We start from the raw sequence: 20,252 nt of genomic DNA, 5'->3' as shown, positions 1-20,252 counted from the left end.
ACGGAAGGCCATTTGAAGAGTTGGTGGTGAAGATATTTATACAAAAATTATCAGAATTAAGTGCAATTTAGTGTTCAAATGATACGAGTGATTTGCAATTATGTCTAAGAATCCTCCATAATTACAAAAGATTTTGAGTCCAATTGAATTCATATGTTTCTATTTATTTTGATTCCAATGAGTTTGGTACTCTTCATAAAAATGAAAAGATTTCTATTTTCCCAAAAGTGCAAATTTCTTTCGAGTAGTTTGGTGAAATCGTAAAAGATATCTTTTAATTATGACAAAATACATTAAATTAAGGCTAGATATTTCTAAAATTCAAAGTTTATTTTTAAGTAGATTAGTGGTGTATTTGACATATTCAAAGTTTCTTTCCAAATTGGATTAGGCATACAAGTTACCAAAAGAATGTGGATTGAGTGTGTGGAGATCTTTCTCCTTTGTGACAGCATCAACGTATCTTCATTGACTATTTTCTTTTGTTTTTTTTTTTATTGTTTTCTTGTGTACTACTTTTCATCTATTTTTTGTGTGCAAAAAACATAGTGGAGATATATAATGATTGAGCCAATCATTGATCTGTCTAAATGGGTCGATATGCCGGGTAAGTTGGATCACATGAATATATCTGATGAGATCTAAATTGAATTAATAAAATTAATTGTCCTAGTGTAAACGTAAATAGGACCTCTATTTTAGAGCTTTATCCCGAAGAAAGTCCCACACACTTGGTGACATGTGTGAGGTATACTTTTTGACATCCAAACCATTCTTTATAAAGGAGATACAACCTGGCAATAGATGCTTAAAAATTACAACATTTAAGATGGTCCTTGCATATGATATGATTGAGTATTAAATTTGTCTAATGTTATCCTGCTGTTTATATGCAAAAAAAAAACACATAGTTAAAATGGGGGAGTACGTATTTTTAACAAAATGACTTTCATATGACCAATCTTGTAGTGGGTCCACGGTGAGATTTGAACTTTCCGAATGAAATTGACCCGTAGACACTATTTTAGACATCATTATTTTCAAAAAATGTTAAGTAGATCAATGAATTGACTTTTTCTTTTTTAACATTAAATTGTTTTTTGAAGGTACCTACAACAAATAATTTTTTTTGTAACAAAAGATATAATTTTTGTTATGAACAATTTCACAATATTGGATTTCATAAATTTTTTGATGAAGATGTTAAAAAAACAATTTTGCAGCAAAAATAAATTTTCATAATTGGTTTATTACCAAATTAGCAGTCGCTTTATAAAAATCTAAACAATATAATTTAATTTAGACAAAACTGCAAAAGTATTCCTCATGGTATGCATTTTTCCGGGTTTTAATCCAAACCATGATTTTTTTGGATTGGTAGTTCTTTTGAGAACCTTTGATTGTGGTTTTGGTCATTCAATAAACTGAAAAGACTAACATGCCTTTCTGATACTTTTTTTATATATTTTTTTCTATTAATTTAATGATTTATTAATAGTAAATATGGTCTCTCTCTCTCTCTCTCTCTCTCCCCCTCCCTCCCTCCCTCCCTCCCTCCCTCTCTCTCTCTCTATCTCTATCTCTCTCTCTCTCTCTAGTGTAGTTCTTGTTTCTATCGTTTTCACTGGAGTTAGATTTTCTACTTGGAAACGATCTATGGTTTTGTCTCTATCAGCAAAGAACAAGCTTCAATTTGTTGATGGATCTCTTCCTCCACCATCAGAAAACTCCCCTATGTTTCCAAAGTGGTCTCGTGTTAATTCTATGGTGATTAGCTGGCTTCTCAACTCTCTTCACGAGGAAATCGCAGAGAGTGTTCTATTTCTCCAAACTGCGAAAGAAATTTGGTCCGAGTTACATAGAGGTATGAACAATCAAACAGTGCTCTCATTTATCAAACAACAGTTGTATTCGATTTCTCAAAATTCTGATGAATTCTCAACCTACTTTACCAAATTAACAAAAATTTGGGATGAATTACATGTTGTTTAAGAGATTCGTACTTGTTCTTGTGGTGCTTCTAGTAAAATCCAAAAATATCTCGAAGATCAAAGACTCATTCGATTACTTATGGGATTGAATGAATCTTACAAAATTACAAGAGGTCAAATCTTGATGATGAAGCCTTTGCCATGTTTGTCCACTACTTATTCATTGATCATCCAAGAAGAAAGACAACGAGATATTCATACTTCGCGTGCAATCAACAATGATGTAATTGCTATGGGTGCTATTACAGACTCAAAATTTCATTCTTCAAATAAATCTCTTACATGTGCTCACTATAAGAAAACTTGCAATTTCCATCCACCTTCAAATTCACAAAGAAAAGAAAAGAAGAACCAAATCCCGTACTCAAGATGTGATCACAAATACTTCTGGGTCTATCAGTGAAGAGAAGTTTCAACAACTATGCAAATGCTCAACAATCACTCCATGCAACCAAACACCAGCCAAGCCAATTCTTCCATTTGTGAAAAATCAATGAATCCTGATGGCAATTCTTTTCATTTAAGAATTTTGTTGTCAAAGTCTATGAATCCTCTTCTAAACTTCAACTATATCACTTATTCGATTGGCATGCCTAATGGTCATCACATTTCAGTTTCATTCTTTGGTGATGTCAAATTACATGATTCTCTCATTTTACATGGAGTTCTATATGTTGAAGATTTGAAAGTATAATTTGATTTCAGTTTCCAAATTATCATCTCATTTGCAAACCTTCACTCTTTTCACTGATGACACATGTCTTTTGCAGGACCCTTCGCAAAAGCATAATCTTGCTTTTGGAATGATTGGCAAAAGAATAAATGATCTTTATGCCCTTGATCCTATTGAGTTTAGTAGTAATTTGTTATATAGTGTATTTGTATTCAAGTCTTTTAATGACTCTCATTCTTTTCTAACAAGTTCTAATCTCACTTCCAATGCCATTTTGTGGCATAATCGTTTTGGTCAAATACATTAGGTAATTTTACTTTTAGGATAAAATTATCATAATTAATAATCTGATTATTCCTACTTCTGAATCAAAATCAGTTAATCACACAATAATTTGATGATACTTGGAGATGGTTAGGTGATTTCGGTTTTAGAAATAGTTTTGCGAAACACCATCAAACGAATTATTGCAATAGGGCCCGGATCAGTAATTTGTCTATATGTGCATTTGTTGCTAGGATTTTACATTATTCTAATTAATTAGAATGATACATGAATCTAAGCAGCCTCGTTTTTTTTGCTTATTATTGCTAGTTTTTTAATTCAAGTTGAAAGTATGTTGCTATTAATCTAATGGTATTGTTTGATGTTTAATTAGGTTAAACCTTGGTCATTGTTAGTTGAAAGTAGATTGTTAGTAATGAATGATATGTGGCTTGATGTTTAATTATATGTAAACTTATTATTGTTACTTTGTATGTTATTGTTCACGAGGAGATGAAAAAAGACCTTAATTGTTGATGCTTTGACTTTGGAGTATAAAATTTGATTTACATTTAAGTTTGTCAAATCAGTTTATTTAAATTTCATTTTTTACAACAACCTGTAGATGTTAAAAAACAAACAGGCTGCAATCGTTTGGTCCACATCATCTGTTGCTGAGGGTTGTAGATATGGTCCACATACTTCAAGAATTTTTGCTTCGATTAAACAAATAGCACCTAATACACAAACGCTTAATGATCCGACCTAACACAAACCGAACTAAACAACCCCATATAAACCTATGCAAACTTTAACAAAAAAACCCTTACAATTGAACATAATCATAATAGACACTAAACTGATATAGCTTCAATACACACCAAGATTGCACATTTGCACCACATAGAATCTCCAAACTTATAAAAATACCCTATCCAATATATCTGTTCAAACCAAACCCTGTTAGACAATGAAAATCTTTCATTGATAGATTGTCCAAGATATGAGATTATTCGCTACAAAATAAGGACGCTCAAACCATTTTCCAAACCAATTTACTTTATTCATTGCAAGCATATTCAAAATTTATTTTCATGCAATGCATAAAAAAATATCGTCTTTTATTACTTTGTGTTTTTTTTTGGACTTGGTTTTGTTTTATTAACAATGATATTTAAACAATAATTCATTTATCCAAAAATAAATTACAAAAATCCTCCCTTAAGTTGAATACCTTTATGAATAATCCAACAATTTTAACTTTTTGTCTCCATTCCTAAAACAATTTTAATCGCGTTTTAATCCCTCCACTTCTGCAACTCCTACCACTGGTCCACTGTTTCACTCCTCGTTGACCACCGCAAGCCCCAGCGCCCTCCTCCTCCGTTGCTTTCCAACATGACTTCTCCACCATCGCCCTCCTTTGTTTTGCTACTAGGTTACTATCCTCTCCATCTGACTGTCGTTGTCCCAAAACAGTAAAACAAACATTCTTTATTAATTATTAACAAAAAACAAGTATCAGAGCTTTGATTTGTCATGGAAGAGACAATGCAATCGGTTTCCAGTGACATAGAGATAGAGGGCTTCGTACCAGAACTAGATGGGTTGACACCATAATCGCTTTCGGTTTGTTTCTTGTCTTCCCATCCAATTTCACAATCGGATTCTGAATTTCTTTTTAGCGATTAGGTTTTTGGTATGTTATGTTGCGATTCAAAAAAACTCAGAGTAAATATTTTATAATCGCTTTGGGTTTGTTTCTTCGCTCTTTCCCAATTGAATTTCACGATCCAAATCCCATAAGCTTCATAACAGGACCCTTACTTTTCATATCATTTTACTTATGAAATATTTATTCAGAGTTTTTTTGTATGTTGTTCAAACTTCAATCTTCTCCTTTCTTTGAGCTTTAATATCCATTGATGAGTTGTTAAAGAAAATATGAATGATATCAAGCACATCAGTTTTGATTGTTATAGGTACTAAACAAACTGAAACTATGTTTTAGGGATGATAATGCTAAAAATGAAACTAGTGCACCTTATCCATAAAAAGTGACATCCACACTCCCGATTTTTGTAGTTTTATACTTATTAAAGTACTTGATCGAAATCTGTGGACAGGAATAAAGATTCAAGCATTATCTTTTTACATATTCGGGTCTGAAAAAAATAGTTATTATAATTAGAAGAAAAGTCCACAATGTATGACTCTTTTGTTTACAAGAAAAGTCAGCAAAGATATGACTTTTATCAAAAGTAGTTGACTTTGGATTCCTATATATAAGCGACTACTTACTTAACGTGATTGTAGTCTCGTCTCAAGTTGCTCATCCCTTCCCATCACCCATAATGGTTGTTCTTTCTGAATATATCGAACTATCATCTTCTTCATCTTCTAAAGATCATAAATATGATGTATTCTTAAGTTTTCGGGGTGTTGATACTCGATATGGTTTCACTGATCATCTCCATAAGGCCCTCCTTGATGCCAATATCTCCACCTTTTTAGATGATGAAGAGATTGAAACCGGAGGAGATCTGAAACCGGAATTGGAGAGTGCAATTAAAGCATCTAGGGCTTCTATTATTGTGTTGTCCCAGAATTATGCTAATTCTTCATGGTGCCTTGATGAATTGGTGCTCATCCTTGAGCAACGAATGACATCCAACCAAATTGTTATCCCTATCTTCTATCATGTGGAGCCCACCCATATTAGAAAACAAGAAAGTACCTTTGGACTTTCAATGGCTGAACACAAAGTGAAGATGGAGGCAGAGATAAATGAAAATAAAAGAAGTCATTTGGCTCAAAAGATTGACGATGGATTAAAGCACTTACTGAAGTTTCTAATTTAAAAGGGGAGAATGCAAATGGCAGGTAACCACTTTCTTGCCTATATTTCCATACTCCAATTTTGTTTGATTAGCATAATGAAAAATCAATATTATCTTTTCTTTGTGTATTTCAATAAGCTTCTTTAGAATCATCAAAAAAACATAAACTAAATATGTTTAAGTTGGATAAAGAAGACGCCTAAATTTAGATCGAACTTTACAATAATGTGATCCAATTAATCCGTATACATAAGATTATACATCCTGATAACTTTTTGCAGTTATATTGGGCAAATTTTGGGATATAGCAACATACTTTTCCTGTTTTTACCAATATGGGGGATTTACTGGCAATGTACTTCAGTGTTTACCCACAGTAGCAATGTACTTACTATTTTCTACATTGTTTGCTCTGGTCTTATTATACATACAAATTATGACCTCATTCATTAGATGGTTACATGGTTAGAACTGAAAATATAATATACTTTTGATGCGAAAAAAATTAGTTAAACATAATAGCTTAATATAATATAATTTTTACGTGGGTCTTTGGGTAAATTGAATCTCTGAATCCGGTTTGTTAGTTTTGTAGTTCTTATTAAAATAATGTTTCAGGCCAGAGACTGAGTTCATTGAAGAAATTGTTAAAGACATCTACCGTAGATTATGTATATCCTCAAGGATTCCTTTGCAACAACTTTTTGGGATGGACACTTCCATCAAATTCGTCACTTCATGGTTGAAAGATGCATCCTTACATACGACATACGTTCTCACTATTTTAGGTATGGGTGGGATCGGGAAGACGTCTTTAGCCAAATATGTTTATGCGTTACATTCTCATGAATTCGACACAAGTAGCTTTATTGAAGATATCAGTAGGAGGTGTGGTGAAAAATTTAATGGATTGCTTGATTTACAAAAACAACTCTATGATGGCATTTCAAAGAAAAGTTCGATTCAAGTTCATGATGTTCCTATATACACCTTAAAGATAGAGAATGCAGTCGCTCGTAAAAAGGTTTTTTATAGTACTTGATGATATTGATAGTCTCGACCAGTTGGACGCATTACTTGGAAGCAAACCTTTTCATCCAGGAAGCAAAATCATAATAACAACCAAAGACGCTTGGGTAACAGAGAGTTGTGCACTATTCAAAACAGTTGGTAAGCCCATGCATGCAAAGCACTTGCTTGAAGGCTTATGTGAGAATGAATCACAAAATCTTTTGTGTTTTCATGCATTCATGTGCAACGATCCCAAGGTTGGTTATGAAGAGGTGTTAGAAAAGCTTGTGAAGTATTGTGAAGGACATCCGTTGGCTCTTGAAGTTTTGGGTAAGTTACTACATAATTGGGATGTAGCTTATTGGGAAGGGTGCATAGAAGGGCTAAAGAAAGAAATCAGTTCTCGTATAAGAAATGTATTGAGAATGAGCTTTGACTCTTTGCCATCCAAAAATGATCGGGATTTGTTTAAGCATATTGCATGTTTTTTTGTTGGGATGGATAGAGATATTACTGAAACAATATTAACGGCATGTCGTATGAACACAAGATCTGGGATCCCGAATCTCATTGATAGATGCCTTCTTAGTATCGGATGGAATAATGAATTCAAGATGCATCAGTTGCTTCAAGAGACAGGAAGATTCATAGTACATCAAGAATCGCCTGACAAGCCATGGAAGCGAAGTCGATTGTGGTGTCATGAGGAGTCATTCAAAGTGTTGAAACAAAAAAAGGTAAGAGGCCCTGTATGCATGTTTAAAGTATTTTTTATTTTTTAAAGTATTTTTAAGACGCCTTGTCTAGCATTTTAATTTTTCTTTTGACATTTTTTTTATCTTAGGATAAGGGAAATCTTCTAGGCCTTGCACTTGACATGAGAATGCTTGAGAAAGAGACGTTGCGTGCATCGTTTGTGCTGAAAACAGATGCATTGAGTAACATGGATAACTTGAGGCTACTCCAACTCAATTATCTGAATATCAGTGGGTCTTACGAGAATTTTCCAGAAGAACTGAGATGGTTGTGCATGCATGGGTTCCCTTTAAATTCTTTGCCTTTAGACTACCCGATGGAAAATCTGGTTGTTCTCGACATGTCATATAGCAATATTGAATCATTTGGCATTTATGATAGTAATCCACAAAGAGCCGAGAAGAGGCAAAAGGTAACTTATCAGCATCTATTATTTTTCAATGCCAAGTTGATAAATGTACTAATACTCTAACTTATTCCCATTTCAGCAGTTGACTGAATCATGCTTAAAAGACAAAAGGTTGCTTGGATCATTAAAGATTCTTAATTTAAGTTTTTGTGAAGAGCTTCGTAGTTTGGGAGGCTTTGAGGAACTCCCGGCACTTGAGAGGTTAATAGTTACAAATTGCATTGGTTTGCTTGAGGTTTGTGAATCAATCGAAGCATGTGTTGAACTCTTCCTCATTGATCTCAGCTACTGCAACAACCTTGAAAAACTTCCAAAAACGATAAATATGCTAAAGAAGGTTACAACACTATTGCTATAGGGTTGTAATCTCGGTGAATCTCAAATGGAGATTATGGATATGGATTCACGAGAAATAGTCAAGGCTAAATCCTCTTCCTCCTCCGTTGTGGAAGCTATACCAAGTGATTTGAAGTTCTTTGCGGTTTCTCTACCGAGCTCTTTAGTAAGGTTGTCACTTGCAAATAATAATTTTTCCACTGAATCCTTTCCCCTGGACTTCAGTTGGCTATTTATGTTGAAGGATTTAAATTTAGATGGCAATCCTATAGTTTCCCTTCCTAATTGTGTGAGAAGTCTTCCTAGACTTGAGATGCTTAGTATGAGTGAGTGCAAATTGTTAACATCAGTGGAGCATCCTCCATATACAATAAAAGAGTTGGACCTCGGTTTTAGCTCTAAAACTTTGCTAAGAAAAGTTGTTTTTGATTTAAAAATGTTACCACTCAAGTTGTCGATGCTTTCAGATCATTTAGCACTTTCGTCAATTGAAATTCAAGGCATGGTTAAAATCCAACCAATGGTTGGTGTTGAAGAAAAGGTATTATGTAGTTTGGGCTGGACTAATCTAGATTTCCTTAACATAATGCGTGTAGGAACTTATTTTCGGGGTAGAGGATCAGAGGAATCTGAAATCCAGGTTTGGATCTTGTTAGCTATGTGTGTGTGTGTGTGTGTGTGCTTTTGTATATATATTATAGTGACTAATTAAGGTGGTTGTGTTTTGCAGATGTATTATGAATTTGGAATATTCAGCACCATTTATGGGGGAAAAGAGATGCCGAATTGGATTAGTTGTAGAAGCAAGGGGCCATCACTGTCATTTACTATCCCATCATCTCCTAACAATCTTAGAGGATTGAACTTCTGCTACGTGTACACGTTTCCATTTCCATATGACCAGTTCATACTTTTGCCAATGATCACAATTAGTAATCTAACGAAGAACTGCACCTGGATATACAATCATTATGCTTACAGAGTCAATGTAGGTGAAGGGTGTGTGATATTGTTAAGCCACTGGATGTTTGGGATGAATGAAATGGAAGGTGGAGATCAGGTTACTATTACTACTGTAACAGAAGAAGTAGAACAACTTACAGAGGAGTGTGGGGTGAGTTTTGTGTTTGATGATGGAAATAAGGATGAAGAAGAAGAAGAAGATGTGTTGGGTTATTATAAGTCATGGAATCACATCATTGGTGGAGATCTCTCTTCTTTTCAAGCAACAACAGGAGAATACTACCTAAGCAGCAGGCGACATCTGTGGCATGGTGGCACTGGAATGGTTCCATTTTATCGTGATGTTGTAAAAAAAGACAGCCCCAGATATAAAGGTAAATATTATATATTCTTATTAGATAGTATTTTGTTGTCTCTTATGTATTACTTATTATCTAGTATAGTAGTATTTGTAACCAAGAACATTATACAACCAACATTGTTTACTAATATCAGACCTGGATTTTATTCAAGGAGGAATACTTTTCTCCTTACATAACAGCAATATCCACTACCAATATATATATGCTACGAATAGGTTGTCCATGAATTCGGTTGAACTGGATCTAGTACCAAAATGATCTGAACTATTAAATAGATTGATCATTAACCTAATTATTTTTAATATATTGATCATGACCAAAGTCTACCTGTTTATTATTAGTTTATTGAATTCCAAAAAAAAAAAGTTTCTTTTTGTAGGATATGAAAAATAAAATTCAAAGTTTATGTTCAACGAATCGACCGGACGGATCTGTCTAAATGGATCGATTGGTTGGTTCCCTTAATCAAGTTTTATGATATACCGAATCACATAAATATACCTGATCGGATCTAGAACAAGACCCAATACAACTGCTTTGTCTAAGTGGATTTATGTGAATAGTAGTTAATGTATTAATTCTTATCTGTTTTCATCAATCATCAGAAAAGAAAGGTTGCTTTAGAGCTTTATCCCAAAGATAGTCCGACATATGTGATCACACATGTGAGGTATACTTTTTCACACCTAGAACTTTCTATATACTTGGTCACACACTTTAATCATTAAAGTTGAAAACTCTTGATATTTGTTACAGGAACCTGCAAAAAGTTTGGAAGAGCCAAAAGGTGAACTTTAAAGCTAATTATACTTCAGTCTTTTTTCTTCTTCTATATTGCGTTAAGGCAACTCGCTGAAATATTTGTACTGCTTGTATGTAACATGTTTTGTTTTGATTATCTATATTTCAACAGCTGAATTGGTCATGGTCATGGTCATGGTCAAGAAACATATGGTTGCTTGGATCGTTGAAGATTTTAATCTCAACTGTTCTGAAGCTGATAATCATATTGTTGAAAAGGAGGTGTGGGATCACCACATCTATCCAACCCAGAAATAGATGGGATGATCAAGTTCCGAAAGAGGTATTGGTGGAGAATTATGGAGTTTGAAAAAAATCAAGAGGTGTAAGATGATGAAAAAATGGGAGAAGATGCCTTGAGTTAATTACAAATCATGGAAGTCACTAGTGGAGATGTCTCTGGTTTAAAGCTAATAATATAATAAAATGCTCCCTATACAGCGATTTCTTTTGGGAAGATAACATCTTCAATCTAAATGACAAAGATGCTCGCTATAAAGTTATATGCCTCTTTCGATAAATATTTTATATGATGCTTTTTGTACCCAACAGATATCATCACAACCAATTTGCAGTTTAAGAGTAACTAAACTGATATGCTAAAATCCCCATACACTGCATCCATAACTTGTTTTGATAGTGTTATTATGATAAATAATTCATGTTTTGATTATGTGAAATCATTGTCAAATATTTAGTTTTTTTTTCTCTCATGAGATGACCAAGTTCACTTTAGAGCATTATCTCATAGACTATCTGGTGTACCTGAAGGCCCCTAAGATATTTTTGTATCATTGAGATCATGTCCTTTTCTCATCACATAAATAAATAACAGCAAAACTTAATTGTTTCAAGCTTGTCTGCAAAATGTTTTCATCGATGGAATGAAATACAAAGAGTTACAATATTTCAGAACCACCTTGGGGCCAATTTAAAAGAATGTATCATATCCAAATTAGAAGAAATTGAAGCATTAGCACACTTAAGAAATCTTAGCTATCAATAATTAATGTGAGCGTAAGGGACAATATAAGTTCTGACAACTCCTAGCATTTCTGAGGAGGATGATTATGCTAGCGAGATATATGAATGAGACTGAGTTTTTAAAAAGAAAAAAGACATATAAAGGTATGCCCTTTTGATTGTTACTGTTCTTGTGTCTTCTACTTAAGATAAAAAGAGATTATCTGGAATTTGCATATTTGAGAATAAACTAATTTTCAGTCATAATTCATAAAAACATATGTTCGTCTCAAGTTGTCTCCAAAGTCAGGTTAAAATCATTATAGTAAATTAGTAGGAAGTACCATTGTGGCTCATCCGGCCTTTGGTCATCTCTACAGCTCTGTGATTCTAAGCAGTCTTGTTTTCAGTTGCTTTTTATGTTTTCTAATGGAAATGAAGGTGCCTTTTGTCTTCGTGTTTTGTTGACCTGAAAAGTTATTCGAAACATTTGTGTTTGAAATTTATCCAATAGTGGGTTGGATCTATTTTTACCAAGACATATTGATCTCTTTTGCCAAAAACACAGCATATTACACATGAGATGATACTGTGACATGTTTTTGTGCTAATAATCTCGTCTTATGCTTAAAATTTAAGGATAATGTCACTGATGCCCAACAAACTTTCTCGAAATGGTTAAATGGTCACTCATGTTTTTGTTTTTTTTTTGTTTTTGTTTTTGTTTTTTTGCTTTATAGGAGTATAAAGTTATGTCGACATGTTTATTTGTTCCTCTTAACTTGAAATAATCGGTTCTATGTGCCAAACAATCAATTGAAGATGATGTGGCTCACAATGTTATTTACAATAGTCAAAATTGAAGAACTCAAACTGTAGAAGGGGACACATAAACACACATCCACATATACACCGACTTACCCCAACCATGTTTCATGCTCCGATCATCACCAACTCTTTCCCAATGTTGTTATGCGAGAGCACAACCCCCTAACAAAGATCGGCTAGAGATCATGGTTGGAAACCGAAATCCCATCTTTTACAAGCTTGATTCAACATATGTAAACGCAAACTAAGACTTCCAAAAGTTGCTTATGAAAATTGTTCAAAATTCATTATCATAACCGAAGACATTGGTTGTTTTACAAATCTAATAACTCATTAAAAAAAAGTAAAAGGAGTGGGGGGCGGAGCAACAACAGTTCATTTGACGAAGGTTTTGATATGAGAATCGGCCCCGGAGCTATAGGAGGTCCTGACATTGCTTAAAAGCGGAAAAATGGATATGCGCTTCTTCATGAGCTACTATTCATTCCCGTCGGTGAAGATATGTTAGAACCGGATTATTGGGATAATTATGATGTGGATTTTCGTTTTGATGTCATGGGCATTTTGCTCCTTTTGATGATATTTAGATCTGTGAAATACTTTTGATATGTTCTATGCATTTGCCTTGTGTTTTGAAGTTATAAGAATGTCTTATATTGGTTTAAGAATGGAACAGAACTGAAAGATATGAGTTTGGGTTTGAAAGGAATTGAAAAAGGAATGAAAATGTTGTTTCCAGCCTCATCACAGTGCGGTGAGACGCTTACACGACGAGGTGAGAGAGGCTGTGATTTGGGACTTTCTTTGTCGTAAGTCGTAGGCAACGTACTTTGGCTATGCGGTGTAGTATATGGGTGGCACAACGTGGGGGGAAAAATAGGTTGCTATGAAGAATAGTCGCCACAACGTAGCAAAAGGAATACCATGGTATCATTTAACCCACTGTGGCGCGATGAGGTATTCGTTACGACGCGGTTTCGAGTAGTGATAAATTCCGAGTTAGAGCTCATTTGTTGAAAATTCCTCACCAAACCCTTGAGAGATGAGGTCCGAATCTCTTGAGTTCTAAAAGACATCAAAGGTCGACTTAACTTTATTTGGACTAGGAAAGTTCATCTCAAACTCTTATGGAAGTTGTTTTCTCCATTTTTAAGCTTTTTGTAGCTTTAATGGTAGATTTCGAGTTTGTGGTTATTATGCTAGATTTCATCATGATAACTTGGTATTAATGCTTGATTTAGTGTTTTAGAGCTTAACCATTGGTTTATATGAAGTTTTAATGGTTGTATTCCATGATTTAATTTAGGGTTTGAAACCCTAGGAATGGAGATGATGAAGAAGGTGTTTATATGTTATAATCTAATTAGGTTAAGTGTTTAGTTGTTTGATTGGAGTAGTTTGAAAAGCATTTTGACAAAAGATAGTCAAGTTAGGGGTTTTATCCAAAATATGTTTTTGTCTAAAATCACTTGTAATGTCTTAATGGATTAAGACATATGTAAGAGGCTTAATGTATGCGAATGTTATAGGTCGTATCAAGGAAGGATTTGGAACCTCTCAAGAGAAGCTTTCGAGAAGTTGGAAGTAGTTTTCTATTCCATAACAATAGGTGGGTTATACTTTCCCTTTAGAGTATAAATATGTGATATACAGCATGTGCAAGCATGTGAATGTATAGATGTAATTGTTGATTACATCATTGTTAGATTTCGTTATGATAAATAACTTGTGGTATGTTTTATTATGTGTATGCACATGCATGCAAAGAGTTAGAGTAAGGGATCCTTAGGAAAAATTATGACTAGAGTTTTGCATTGAAACAAAGATGATGATGACTGGTTGTTTATCACTTGGTATATGTGTAGATGCTTGGTTAGTTATGTGACAAGCCAGATAAGTTTTGTATGATTATGTTGCATTTATGTTATGTTATAACTCACCAGACTTATAGTCGGACAAATATTGTTTCCATGTGTTTATAGATTTTGGTAGCAAGACATAGAGTGTGAGGACTTAGTAGCAACAAAGACACAGGACTGGGCTTTTTTTTCAATGTTTATCCTTGTTTTCTTCACTTATGATTAAGATATGAATTGGTAAAACTAGTTGTTGTATTTGGGATTACTTTTAAAAGATTTTTTTTTAAACTATGGACTTTGGTATGATGCATGTAAACTCTGATATTTTCCCATAAATGTAATGGAAAATGTTTATGAAAATTATGGGTCATTACAATTGGTATAAGAGCCATCGTTTAAGCGAATTAGGTTGGCTTGTCCTTACCTAGCCTTAAACTATGCGAGAAAAAAGGAAGAATCAGAGTGTTTTAGTGTCTTTTCCTTGAATACTTTTATGAATTTTAATTGTTAAATAGAATAAATCAGCATATTCTTATTAAGTGGTTTAAGTGGTTTATGATTACAGAATGGTTCTACTAGAAACGGAGTAGATGCACAATGGGACAAAAATACTTCCATGCCTAGGGGGATCCCCTGCCAGTTACCGTGGAAGTTATTAAGAAGCTTCTTAATTGTAACATCTTGTTTCGAGAAATTTCTTATTTCGGGATCGTGGACAATAAATGGATCAAGTAAAGGACTTGGGCTTCAAGGGAATATGGTTTAGACCATATTGTGTGTTGATAATATTGATTATGAGATCCAAACCCTTGGTTGTGTTTTGGAGTCAAAGGGTAAAATTGGAAAAGTGATATTTCAGGCTACTTTCATGGAATAAGGATTTTAGTTCAGTATGTTTTAGCTAAAAAGTAATTAGATATGATTGTGAGTCTCTTCAATACCTTTTTGTACATATAAAGAACATCGAAAATGGAGTTGAAACGAAGAAGTTATGGCTGTTTAAAGTTGAAGGAAAAATTGGGAGCTTTTAGGTTACATTGGACGTAACTAAAAGCTACGCCGGGCGTAACGGGTTTTAATGAATTACGTTGGCCATAATTTAAGTTATGTTGGGCATAATCTAGGCAGATCAAAACCCTAAATCTTCGGTTTCGATCCCTATTTAAGGGCTCTAACTTTTGGGAAACCCTCTCATTACCAGCCTCCATCACCTAAGTGAGAAACCCTAGCCTCCTCTCACTTGTTTTTTTAGCCTTGGCATCATTTATGATCTTATTTCTCCATTGGAAGGTTGAATCTTGAATAGCAAGGTGGTGGCAAAGAGTATTGAAGAAGAGTTCAAGTATAGCTCCAGCAAGATTACATCATTCTTGGACCATTGTGAGTAAAAAGCTTCTAACTTACTTATTGGTTTCTTAGATCTAGTCATTTGTCACATTTGCCACTTTTTTGTCATTTTAGTGTATAAAGTTTGGATCTTGAAAGTGTGTGACTTTGTTATGGATAAAGTTGAGAACTTTATCCATCTAGACATCATACCGATTCAAATCTAAAGGTTGGAGACTTATAGTTAATGGATTAAGTTGAGAAAACGCATTTATGGTCCCTTTGAGACTTAAAGACTAGATCTTGGTTGTTTGGACCATCCTAATGGATAAAGTTGGAAACTTTATCCATTATGGAGCTAGTAGGAATTATATTTGAGCTTTGAGTAAAAGGTCTTAATGTATTAAGTGATTAAAATGAAGTGTTGGATCAAGAGGTGTATGTAGGGCATACTAAAGGTTACGCAACACGTAGCCTAGTTGGACCCCGTATTCCGAAATAAGACTTTATGCCATGCGTAGAGGTGGAGTATACAACACGTAGGTCAACGAAAATTGTCCTTGACTTTTTTACCCATTGACTTTTGGTCAACTGTTAGGGTTGGTCTCGGGAAGGTAAAATTGTATTTCGCTCTTAGAAGAGTTAGTCTTAGTCTAAGGACTGGTCGGGTGAACTTTGTACCTTGGTTTTAACTTATGGATTTTGTGCTGAATTGATAGTGTAAGGAGTTCGAGAGTCAGCCGGTCTAGCTTGTGTTTTCACTTTGATAGCCGATCAAGGTGAGTCTCTTCACTATATTCGTGGGTTGAAGGCACCAATACCGGCCGACTGGATTTTGTTTGTAGGATTAGGGATGTCAACGGGGCCAAACGGGAGCAGAAATAGCTACCCGCGACCCCACCCCCGAAATTAGTTATTGCCTCTCCCCGACCTCAAATACCCAGTTTACATAGCCACCGATCCCACCCCCGAATACCTTTATCACCCCCGATCCTGCCCTCGTTCCCCCGTTTTATAGGCTTAAAATTCATTTTTTTGCTAAATAAAATTGTTACATTTTGGGCTAAAAAACTATTTTTCATAACTTTAAAAAGCCTAAAATCTAGTTTTTAACAACTAAAAAAATTAAATATCCAACATTACAAAACGACAAATTCAACAAACTTACAAATATAAAATACGACAAAACCAACATTACAAAAAAAAAATACGACATATCCAAAAATATATGACCAATTCACTATCGTATCATCGTATGTTGTGAAGTGGAATGAAAATCAAGAACCCTTAAAATTAGATAATGCATTGTTTTAGTGATTGGAGGGATTGTAGTCCGTCCCTAAAGCTATCATTCCAGATACATTGTCTTCTTAGGCGCTTTTGGCATAAAGGTACCAACTTTATGACCTTAGGGACTCCATGCATGCATTAAGTGCATTTTATGGCTCCTTTTGTACATTTGAGTCCCCTCCAAGCATATTTGAGAGTAAAGTTGGAAACTTTACGTGTGCTTGCAACCTCTTAGGTTCAGATCTGCATTGAGGGGCTTCATTTTGGTGAATAAGTGCTTATTGGTTAAGTCATAACCTTTTGAGCTTAGGGTTTGGGTTCTTTATCCAGGAAGATGGTACTTAAGGGTAAAGTTGGAAACTTTACCCTTCTAGTCGATATTTTAGACCAGATCTGAGTGTTGGACCTTGTAATTTAATAAATGGTGGCTTAATGGACTAAGAGGTGTGTTTCCTAAAGAACTCAGCGAATTCATAGGTGAACTCGGTGAGCTGGATCGATTTTTCCCAATTCTGTTGAAAAGGAAGAACTCGACGAGTTGATTCGAAATATCACAATCCTAAGGTTTATGGAAAATCGGTGGGTTGAAGGATAGCTCGACGAGTTGAGTCAAATCCGAGCGATGAATTTGACTTTGACTTTGATGTTGAGTTTGACCTTGACTCAGACATTAAAAAAAATTGACCCTTATGGGTTTATGGGTATGAAATGGTATCAAGGGCTGTTCTGTTCAGGGGTTTGACTAGATCCGGTCGCGGAGCAGAGACATTTCATCTATTCACCCGACACTTGAGGTGAGTTCCCTCCTGGATTGAATGGGTCGAAGGCACCATTGTCGGCCCGTGTATATTGTATATGCTTGATTAGTAGCTAAGTGTAGGAAGGGACCGTATCTTAGCATTACTTGAGTATGGATATGAAATGGATTGTTAGGTTTGGTTATACTTCTTTTCTGTGTGATACTTGCATGTGTTTCTTAGTTAGTTGAGTGTGGGTGGGGTCCGTATCTCACTATTAGTTGAGTGTAGGCAAGGCCTATATCTCTTAGTTAGCTGAGTGTGGGCATGGCCCATATCTCACTGAGTGTGGACGGGGCCCGTACCTCATAGGATGGGGGCCGTTATCCAAGTGTGGGTGGGGCCCGTATCTGATAGGGCGGGGGCCGTTATCAAAGTGTGGGTGGGCCCGGTAACTCCTTGAGTGTGGGCGGGGTCCGTATCTCCTATTTGCATGATATGTCTGGTATGTGGTAGTTTGGGGGAAATTCACTAAGCTTCGTGCTTACAGTTTTCAGTTTTGGTTTCAGGTACTTCTGGTAGCAAAGGGAAGAGCTCGGGATGACTGCGTTGCACACACCATGATGTTTAGGCTATGATGTTTACTCTGATTGTATTGTTTTGGATGCTTGACTTATGTTTTGACAGGATGTTTTGATAACTACAATTTTTTTTAATAATTAAAAATGAAATTTTTGGCACCATATTTTGTGGATGTTACAAGTTGCTATCAGAGCCTTGGTTTGAGGGATACAGGTACACTCTTGGGTGTGTCTGAACTCAAACTGAGGACTTGGTATGAAATTTTTTTATAAAAAAACTATCTTTATAATAAGGATTTTAAAAGTGAAAAGGGTGTGGTGCATGCAGTCAGCCAAGCTCAAGTAAGTTCTCCCAAATTACCCATACATGTTATGTTGTGATATGAATTATAAATATGTGAAGTTCATGCCAGATTTGGGCTAAGGATCTAGGAAGGATGCCTTGTATGCCTACTGAATGAACTTATTGAACTGCATGCTAGTACTGATTAGTCAGTGATATGATGGCCTGATTAGGATATGCCTGCCTTGGTTACTCAATGCTTGAATATTGCTTGCTTTGTGCTTTTAGGAGTTCTAGTTATCTTTAACTAACTAGTACATGAATACACTAAGTTACATATTACGAGGACTAAATAATTTCAGAAGGTTAGGTTTAACCCTATTGCACAGCTCTTGTTTGAGTCCAACCGTTGTAGGGTAGGACCTCTCATTCCAAGAATGATTTGGTCTTAGTAATATGTAATGGTATCCGCGAGCTAGTTAGGGGGGAGCTAGCAGGGACTTCTTATGCAGCTGATGGCAGAGAGTGGGTTGGAGATTTCCCTAGGGTAAGCCTAGGATGAGACTAGTGTAGAGAGAAGTAGTAGAGAAAGGGACTTTGTGAAGTCAAGGAAATCCTTGAGGAAAGTACAAATAGATGTGGAAGGTAGTGGTACTACTGAAAGCAGAGGATTCGTACTTAAGTCAAGGAGAGCTGATATAAAACTAAGGAACTTGTAGTGTGTGCGATCCCTCGATATATGACGAGTATTTTGACAATTTTTATGGTGTATTTTCAGTATAGTAACGCTACGTGGTAGACCAGTTCGCAGTTCTAGTGTCGGTGAGGGATAAGGCTCGGGCTCTGGAGGTGAGCAGCTTCACGACCAGATGAGAGAGTTCATTTAATCTGAGCTCACGCGCAATATCATTTACCAGACCCCTGTGATCTCCGGTACAGTCAAGGAGGACATTTTGGAAATTCTTGATTAGAGGCTAGGCGCATTTCATACTGAGATGGCGACCATGATAGGGGCGTGCACGTTGACATTCCGAGAGTTCTGAGCCTGCGGAGCTCCAGACTATCTAGGGGCTAGGGACCCCATTGATAGCAGTAGGTGGTTGGCCGATGTCGCCAACCCCTTCCGTACTATTCATTGTCCCGAGGGGGACAAGGTTTGACTTGCTTCCTGTATCCTGAAGGGCAGGGCACGTTATTGGTGGGAGGAGATTAGGCATGCGGTTGGTGATGAGGCCTTTGATACTGTGACCTGGAGTGATTTCATGACTAGGTTTAGGGGTGAGTTTGCACCTGTGATTGAGGTGCAACAGCTTGTGCAGAGGATCTCCAGCAGATGACTGAGACGGTGACGGAGATCACCGCCATGTTTAGGAAGAGGGCCCTTCTCATTCCGCAGTATGTGGCAGACGAGGAGATGAAAAAGGCCCGGTACCATGAGATGCTGAGGAACGACATTCGCCAGTTTGGGAACTGATCCAGCTGCAAGATGCTGGAGGACATGATAGTGATGGCTCAGGATAGGGAGATTGATTTAGAGATGGAGAGGAAGGGGAAGCCAGATGCAGCGTCTAGTGTTGAGGGTTCGGGCAAGAGGCCCAAGGTGGATTCCCAAGGGAAGGGCCAGCAGGGGCGAGGCCAATGTAGCAAGTGTGATAGGATGCGTGAGGGAGCGTGCAGGGTGGGTGGTTTTGGATGCTTCAAGTTTGGTCAGACTGGTCATGTCACTAGGGATTGTACTGCTACCACAACCATCACCTCGGTATCTCATCTGATTTGCTTTCAGTGCAATCAGAGGGGCCATAAAAGGGCCCAATGTTTGATTTTGGCTACAGTGGGACAAGTGTCCACACCTGCTCTTGCGACCTTGAGGATTACAGACGACTGTCAGGACCGGGCCGACATGCCATTGGCAAAGAGCTGGGCCTTTCATCTAACAGCAGATGAGGCGCGTACAGTTCCCGATGTGGTGACGAGATCGT

At 36.1% G+C, this 20,252-nt stretch overlaps 2 protein-coding genes across 5 annotated transcripts; both read left to right on the top strand.

Annotated features, from left to right (window-relative positions):
* Positions 1 to 6,772: 6,772 nt before the first annotated feature.
* Positions 6,773 to 7,594, top strand: LOC145008463 (disease resistance protein RUN1-like). The gene is made up of 2 exons (XM_078967072.1): positions 6,773 to 7,516; positions 7,574 to 7,594. The coding sequence occupies exons 1-2, from the start codon at positions 6,773 to 6,775 to the stop codon at positions 7,592 to 7,594; spliced, it is 765 nt and encodes a 254-aa protein (XP_078823198.1).
* A 33-nt stretch (positions 7,595 to 7,627) lies between these two features.
* LOC145040040 (uncharacterized) lies at positions 7,628 to 11,020 on the top strand. 4 transcript variants are annotated; one of them, XR_013679850.1, is made up of 6 exons: positions 7,628 to 7,947; positions 8,027 to 8,920; positions 9,011 to 9,617; positions 10,211 to 10,275; positions 10,362 to 10,392; positions 10,519 to 11,020. XR_013679850.1 is itself a non-coding variant. In XM_078988039.1 (5 exons), exons 2-4 carry the CDS (start codon positions 8,327 to 8,329, stop codon positions 10,246 to 10,248), a joined length of 1,239 nt encoding a protein of 412 aa, XP_078844165.1. In that variant the 5' UTR covers positions 7,628 to 7,947; positions 8,024 to 8,326; the 3' UTR covers positions 10,249 to 10,275; positions 10,362 to 10,407. The 4 variants fall into 4 exon arrangements, 1 of the variants encoding a protein (XP_078844165.1); XR_013679849.1 differs by having other exon boundaries at positions 8,024 to 8,920; XM_078988039.1 differs by lacking the exon at positions 10,519 to 11,020 and having other exon boundaries at positions 8,024 to 8,920; positions 10,362 to 10,407.
* The last annotated feature ends 9,232 nt before the right edge of the window (positions 11,021 to 20,252 follow it).

The sequence above is a fragment of the Lactuca saligna genome, chromosome 1 (genome assembly GCF_052625555.1).
Source record: "Lactuca saligna cultivar CGN05327 chromosome 1, ASM5262555v1, whole genome shotgun sequence".
Lineage (NCBI taxonomy): Eukaryota > Viridiplantae > Streptophyta > Magnoliopsida > Asterales > Asteraceae > Lactuca > Lactuca saligna.
The sequence above is the reverse complement of the archived record's forward strand: the minus strand, read 5'-3'. Positions and strand labels throughout refer to the sequence as shown.

Excerpts from the sequence above, each read along its gene's own strand:
- LOC145008463 (XM_078967072.1), top strand. The coding sequence starts at position 6,773 with ATGCAGTCGCTCGTAAAAAGGTTTTTTATAGTACTTGATGATATTGAT. Across the intron at positions 7,517-7,573 it reads AAGTGTTGAAACAAAAAAAG|ACGCCTTGTCTAGCATTTTA; the intron begins GTAAGAGGCCCT and ends AGTATTTTTAAG.
- LOC145040040 (XM_078988039.1), top strand. The coding sequence starts at position 8,327 with ATGGAGATTATGGATATGGATTCACGAGAAATAGTCAAGGCTAAATCC. Across the intron at positions 8,921-9,010 it reads CAGAGGAATCTGAAATCCAG|ATGTATTATGAATTTGGAAT; the intron begins GTTTGGATCTTG and ends TGTGTTTTGCAG. Across the intron at positions 9,618-10,210 it reads AGACAGCCCCAGATATAAAG|AAAAGAAAGGTTGCTTTAGA; the intron begins GTAAATATTATA and ends ATCAATCATCAG.